The sequence below is a fragment of the Tauraco erythrolophus genome, chromosome 12, assembly GCF_009769465.1.
Source record: "Tauraco erythrolophus isolate bTauEry1 chromosome 12, bTauEry1.pri, whole genome shotgun sequence".
Taxonomy (NCBI): domain Eukaryota; kingdom Metazoa; phylum Chordata; class Aves; order Musophagiformes; family Musophagidae; genus Tauraco; species Tauraco erythrolophus.
In genome coordinates, this window is record NC_141476.1 from 16,680,798 (window position 1) to 16,688,171 (window position 7,374).

The 7,374-nt window shown below is 54.4% G+C and overlaps 1 protein-coding gene across 1 annotated transcript; it reads right to left on the minus strand.

The window, feature by feature from the left end:
• Window positions 1–2,124: 2,124 nt before the first annotated feature.
• On the minus strand, window positions 2,125–6,426 carry GLYCTK (glycerate kinase). The gene is made up of 4 exons (XM_086619139.1): window positions 6,140–6,426; window positions 5,725–5,876; window positions 3,654–3,829; window positions 2,125–3,030 (listed from the first exon to the last, which is right to left on the minus strand). Exons 1-4 carry the CDS (start codon window positions 6,424–6,426, stop codon window positions 2,125–2,127), a joined length of 1,521 nt encoding a protein of 506 aa, XP_086475265.1.
• Window positions 6,427–7,374: the final 948 nt, after the last annotated feature.

Here is a 7,374-nt window from a genome sequence, read left to right on the forward strand (position 1 = left end):
CCCGAAATTGGAGTCACTTTGGATTTCACTGGAGCAGAATTGGACAGGAAGCATTAATGTTTTGGAGCCAGGTTTAGCCAGTTATCCTGGCTGCAGCCCATACTTTTTGGCTGTATCACTGCTTGTGTTAGTGCCCCCACGGTGCTGGCATGCCAGGCATGCAGCAAAAGCCAAATGCTCGGAAACCTGCTGGCGACCTCCAGAGAAAAACGCACGGCACAAAGCAGCTTCTCCTGCACAACCGCCACCTGATGCTATAGGGGCACAGCAAGCTCTGTAATGCTTGGCAGGTTTCTCCCAGCAGATCCCAAAGCCGTTTGCCAGCATGAGCAAGTTCAGGCATGTTACCGAAGACCTTCAGATTCAGAGGACAAATGAGATGCCTGGATAAGTTTAAACCACTGGGGTAAGACCGGGGTTTTGAAATCCCCAGGCTTGCGCCTTGATGCTATGCCTGGGCTGTGGCCCAGACAGTCCAGCTGCCAGCCTGGCATTGATACCAGGCCCCGTGATGGTCCTGCTGATATCCCTACTTGTTAGATATTGGCTTCCAAACCAAAGCAGGAGGTGTCGCATCCTCCTCAAAAATCCACTCTCCGATCCATCTTGGAGCAGGGCGCAGAACGACTGTTCAGTGAGACACGACGACTCGTGGTGTTGGCAGGATGGTGTATTTATGTCACGAGATGAGATCAGCCACACGGAGTAGGTCTGTCTGCCTGGAAAGAGCCTGAGTCAAGCGGGTCCTATTAAATTAGGGCTGGATTTTTCAAAGGAGCTCAGCTCCCACTTAGGTTCTGTAACAAACAGGCAGCTATTCAAAAGGAGTTGGACATGTTGGGTCATACTGGCTGCTGAGCTGAAGTCCTTTGAATATCCAGCCAAAACCATCACCGTGCCTGTTACTACAGGCAGAGCCCTTCTGAAATCCAGCCCCGCCGTGGGCTCCACATCCTGGGAAACTCGGCTCATCTCTGCTCTCCCACATATTGCACTGCAGTACGTGACGAAACCGCAATAACCACTGCGTCCTCATACATGCAGGGGAGCGGCTCCCTGTCAAAGCACAGCTCTAGCAGCCTTTGCCCTTTGATCAGCTCAGCAGCATGGGTCAGGAGAGCTGAGCGTGAAGGTTTCCTTGCCTTTTGTTCTGTGGAATTAGCAGAGTTAATCAGAGTGACAGCGACTTCTGCCTCAGCGCAGAAGAAAGGTCAGTGGCTCGGGCTGGATGCATGACTGTTTTCTAGGCAGTTGGAAAACACCACCATGAACGCTCATAGTGTATACACTGCTGGCATGGAGGCTCTCATGACAGGGATCAGTGGGGAAGATGTCCCCATGCAGGGAAGGAGGCTGGAGGAGAAGAGGTCCGCTTAGCTAGCTCACCGCTGCACGTCAGTTGTCCCCTTCTTTATGCTGCACAGTGAGGTGCACCACCCTCTGTGTTGCTGTGCACTGCTTTTGTGTCACACATCCGGGACAAAATGCTGCTCTCAGCCGATGTGCTCCTTAGCTGTGCTGCTGGGTTTGCGTCGTGCTGGGCTTGGGGTCTCTGCCTTGCCTCCGGTACCCTGGTGTGGGATCTGCTGCAGGGCACTGTGCTGGCCCATGGAGCTGGTACTGAGTGTCTCCTTCCCACCACATCCCCCCAGCACCTCCGTGCCTCCAGCTGGGCAGGCCTTGCTTTTACATCCTCAGTCACTGTCATGCACTTCTGTGAACCTGCAAAAGCCCCCTGATGAGCTGCTCTTGAGCTGGGGGCACTGGAAGTTCAACAGCTGCAGTGAGGGCTCTTCCTGGCAGCCGCACCATGGCCTTGTTTTCCCCACGTCTTTTAACTCTAGTTTAAGCAGTCACATGAGTTGTGGCTATTAGCAGAAGTCTTAAATGCAGCCTCCATGTCCGTGATGTGACCTCTTACCTTCCTCTGATCCCAATTACAAGTGCTTGCTTTTGCTGTGGACATCCACTCATGTGTCTAATTAGTGGATTCTTTCTGTCAAAGATATTAGCAGCCTCGACAGTGAGCTGTAATTTACATAGTTTACATTTGTCTGCAGTGTTGATGCCTTCGTTTCCTTGTGGTCCCAATGAAATGCATCTGGGTATCTACAGAGGGAGCTCTCATGATCTCTCCATGGCTCTAATTAAAATGGCCTGGATGTCCATGACATTGGTGCCTGTCAAGCCTGTCACCAGGAGGTGATGCCCACCTTGGAACTGGCTGAAGAACGTATAGGAGTCGTTGTTGCTGAGAAAGGTCTCCACATCAAGGCCATCCTGCAGCGCCTCAGCCACCAGCTCCGGGCTGCAGAAGGCCCCCGCTGCCTCCGTCGGCCCGTCCTGCCCATCTGTTCCCCCGCTGAAGAAGACAATCTCACACCTCCCTGGGACACCGCTGACTTTCATGGCCTGTGCCCTGTGCAGCCCCAGCCCCACACGCAGGGCCAGCTCCTGGTTCCTCCCTCCCTTGCCCGTTCCCTGAAGCTGAACCGTGGTTTCTCCGCCGGCCAGGATGCAGACTGGTCTTCCAGATCCTAATCCTCGCAATGCCTGCAGAAACTCAGCAAGGTTTAAACCTGGGATCTCCAACTCTGCCGCCAGCCGCAGGAGATTCTCCCTCATCTCCTCACCCAGGGGCCCTTCTCCGAGGCCAGCGAAGCCCAGGCAGACCCACTGGATCAGCTGGCAGTACAGCGCGGCAACGCGGCTGATGTCCCCGCAGATGGCTGCGCTCAGAATCAGAGTTGTGTAGCCCAGGCCCTCGGCTTGGCGTTTGGCCTTGTCTAAAGCCAGCGCGTTGGACCCAATGATGATGTTGCAAACGTGAGAGTAGTCTTCTGGAGCAGTGGGCTTGTTGGGAGAGCTGGACAGGACTGTTTCCACTGACTTGGGCAGGCTGTGCAGCAGGTTGTATTTGGTGAGTATCCGAAGGCAGTCTTGGATGCTGTGGGAGCTGGCAGCAGTGGGCCCGCTTGCTATGATGTCCAAAGGGTCACCGATCACATCAGAAAGGATGAGGCTCACCACCTGCCGAGAGGGACACCCACAGATTATTGCAGGAGGCAAATACAGGTGACCGTACAAGTGCCACCACCCCCATGTCAAAGCAGATGGAAACGGGCAGATCTTGGACCATTTTTGTTTTTAAGGTCCTATGAGAGCCACCTTGCCATTCTCAAAACCACAGATCTACAATGTCCTTTGATACTGGACCATCACAGCAGAAGATGTAACCTGCGCCACTGCACCTGCCAGGCTGGTAACCTAGTGTGGGTTCAGCCTGCGTGCCAGTGACGGCACATGCTGAGGAGAGTCCCCAGGGGAGCCAAGGGTCAGACCCAGCCTTGAAAGCGCTATGGTGGAGCACCAGCACATTGGAAGTGCCTGCTGGGTGAGGGTTGGGGTCTGCTGAGAGTGCTGTGATGGAGTGGCTGATATTTGCTGAGTCTGAATTCCCCCTCCTCCACCTCGGTGTCCCTGCTAGTTTGGGTCCTCAGCGAAATCTGAGCCAGAGTCTCAAAACATTGTGCAAAGGTTGTCCACTCAGTAAGGAGAAAAATCCTGCAAAAGCACTTAGATCAGTCGATTAAACCCCTACTTTGAGGGCAGATGGGTGATCTCTGGGCAAGGAGGGGCTTCCCCCTGGTTACCTGTGCAGGATATGCGAGCCGGGCCAGCCCTCCACCCTTCAGCAAGGACAGTGTCTTCCGGACAATGTTCAGCTCCTGTATGGCAGCTCCTTGGGAAGCCAGCATCTTTGTGAGTTTCTCCTTCTCTTCAAGGAGGATGGGAGGGATGGGAGCAGGCAGTAGAGCTGATCCACCCCCTAGGATGCAGAAGAGAGGGCAAGGACATCAGGACAGCAGAAAAAGGACAGGAGGAAAGAAAGGCTGTTCAACGCTTGAGCTTTTCCTCTTCCCTCACCAGTGCGCTGCAGGCAGAGGTGGTTGGGGAACTACGCTAACATCTCGAAGAATTCAGTCATCTTCACCAATGGATTTTCATCACCACTGCCCCGTACTGTTTGCAGCCAGCTACACTTCACCCAGGCAGCGTAAACCTCACTGGACCAGGGTACCACATGCCTGCAGTGTTGTGGGGATGGCAGAGAAGGGCCAGCAATCACCATCTCGGCTACATCAGGCTGCTAGTGTGTCGTCACACCGATTTTCAAGGGCTACCTGGATGGGTGAGCAGGGAGCACGGGCTCCGTGACTTGCACAGCGGTCAGTGTTAAGCAGATGGAAATACTGCCTGCTTTACTGGCTCCACTTATTCAGGACAGTGTGTGAAAACACCAGCTATGGCTGCAGCAGCACCTGAACTGAAGCTACTGAACTGTGCTCATCTAGGCCTGGGAGGAAAGGAAAGGGGGAGAGAGTACACAAAGGACAAAGTGCACCCAGAGTCCAGGGTGATAGCCTCATCAATGGGAATCCTATCTGATTCAAGTGGGCACTGGAAATGCGTAAAAGAAGGCAAGAAAAAAAGATTAAAATGAAAAAGTGGAATGGTTGGAAAATACAAAGTAGAAAGAAGCAAGATCTGAGCAGAGAGTGAACGTGCATAGCAGAACAGCTGAAAGCTACTGTCAAAAGGCAAAGCCTGCTCAGAGGTTTGAGACAAATCATCATCAATAAAACATGATGAGCAAGAAAAACAAATGCAAATGCCTGTTTCAGTCAATAGCCAGAGATCTAGCTGAGAGGCAGGAGCAGTTGGGGACCGGCTGCTGTGTGGGAGTATGCATGCCTAGGGAGTCACAGCCACAGGGAGATCCTGTACAGGCTCCCTGAAGGGCTGAGGAGTCTCTTGGAGATCCCCGTAGCCAAAGGACAGGAGGAAGCCCAGGGGAATCCCCAGCAAGCGCAGCTAGATTGCAGTCCTTGGGTGTTTGCCTAACGGCACTACTCTCTCTGCGCCAGAACAGGCTCCAGCATCCGCAGAGGAACAATCACTGAGCAGAGGAGATCAAGGGGTTTCTACAGAGCTGCTCCAAGTTCCTGCATGCTTTGCCCTGTGACACCCACTCACCCGGCCGAGTTCACACTGGGGTGATGTCACTGCATCCCTGTGATGCCCAACATCCACCTTCCTGATGCAGCCCTGGGTCTGGGGACAGCCCAGATGCCCAGCAGCCAGGGCCTGGGGGTGTTCACCCAGCCGTGTTCAGGGCTGACCCTGCAAGGCACGCAGCTCACTGCATCAGAACCTGGGAGCCTTGTTTCCACTAGCTGGGAAGCAGAAAAGCCTTGGGAAGGGTCGGTCCCAAATCTCAGCTTACAGATTCACACCCCTGCATAAATTCAGAGCATGCAAGTCCACTGAGCGCTTGCTTCTCTGAGTCTGCATCCCCAAATATAAGGAGGGGGCAGGAAGAAAGCATCTTCTTGCCAAAGAGTGAGAGCAGCTGGCAGGCTGTGCCCGGAGGTGCCGTCTCACAGTGGTGGCACAACTGCAGGACCCAGCCTGCGCAGCTCAGCCTCTCCCCACTGCTAGAAGGCAGCACAGCCACTGCGGCAGCAGGCAGCTCCCCCTGCCCTGCCCTGCTGCATCCCTGGAGAAAGGTTAGCAGGAGAAGGGAGAGGAAAAATCACAGAGGTGCAAGCGTCAGTGCTGAAAGGGTCGGCACGGCTCAGCGCTCCCCTGCTGCACAGGCACGTGTGGGCAGGCAGCTGGAGGGCCCTCAGCAGAGCCCTTTGCCTGGGATCCCCACACTACCTGAGATAAGCACAAGGAGGAGGTCGTCCGCCGTCAGATCCTCAGCCAGCTTCTGGATGGCAACTGCTCCCTTCAGAGCCTCTGCATCCGGGAGGTTGTTCTTGGCACCTTCAATGACCTGGATTTTGCTGTGTGGCTTCAGCAGCATTTCCCTGATGAGGTAAGAGAGGCAATCACACCACTGACACGTGTACCTACCCAGGCAGCTGGGCTGACACTCAGCAGGGAAATGGGTCTGGTGCACCAGAGGTGCATCACCAGGGACGTGGTGGTGGTGCAAGAACGGTGTGGTGGACGGGGTGGGCACCAGAGCAAGGGCAGATGGAAAGGACTGCAGGGGTTCACAGCAACATCCCACAGAGGACAAATCTGGCAGCCTATGCTCCCAAAACTGTCCAGACACAGTTCCCCTTACTGCATTCCTGCTCGCTGCAGGCTCTCCTGGATGCCTAGCGGCACATTGATGATCCCCCGAACGAGGTGGTCTCCCAGGATGTCTTCCGCTGCCGCGGCCATCCCCAGCACAGCTTTGCCAAAACCCACCAGATGCAGGTCCCTCTTCACTGGAAAGGCCTGGCCCTTCACCAGCAGCTGAGGGCACTCGTCTCCCTGGAGCTTCAAAGCTCTCTTCAGCATCGGAGCCGGTTGGACGGTGCCCACCGCGCTGCGGAAGAGGGACAGTGCGTGCTCGCGGAGGGACATGCTGCACAGGGTGGCTGGGCTGAGTCGGTCTCCTTGGTGGGGTGGGCTTGTACACGCTATGCCGACACTGGCAAGGCCTCAAGAGCTGGCACCCTCCAACCTGCAAGGAAAAGTGAACGTTTTTCCTAGGAGGAGAGACGGGGTGCCACAGAGAGCGTAAGGAGGGCAAAACATGAACCGTGGAGCTCTAGTTCCCATCTCCTCTCGATGAAGGTGCCATATCAACAGCGTTTTCAAACCTCTCCCCAGGCAGGAGGGAGGGAAGGACAGTGTCACATTCAAATTACCTGTCAGCTTTTAGTTCCCCTGCAATCCCATCACCTCCTGCAGGGAAGGTGAGCCCTGCCAGCCAGCTTCTCCATCACGGTAGATTTGCCACTGGCAAGCCATCATTTCTATTTGCTCAGTGATTGACGCCTTTCCAAACTGTGGAAGCTGCTCTCTGTCCTGGAGAGAGCAGGGCATCTGAGTGGAACAGCTTTTCACTACATTAACTCCCTTCCTTGCGCTTGCCAAATGCTGATCTCATTCTCTGGCTGCGTGTTGCCCCATGTGTCCCTGCAGCATCAGGCATGGACTTAGGAGAAACAACAGGCTTGCTGGCTGCCTGATCCCTTGCTGCTGGTGGCCACAGAGAGACCAGTAATGAGGTTCCCCACCAAACAGCAAATTAACACAAAGCTTCATTCGCCTTTATTTTTCAGTCCTCTCATTATCCATCAAAATCCCATTTAGAGCCCAAATAAGACTTTGGATCCAGGCAAAGTTGCCAGCAGTGTCTGCAAAAGCCCATTTGAGCTAGTCTCCACTGAGTATTAGCATTATATGCAACAGATCTGCATGTGGACTGAAAGATCTCAACTGCTCAAAGGCAGCAGTTGTCTTGACAGAGGAAAGGCAGCCCCTGCCAGCACACATGCATCTATTCCCTCCCAGCATTTCTCCTTC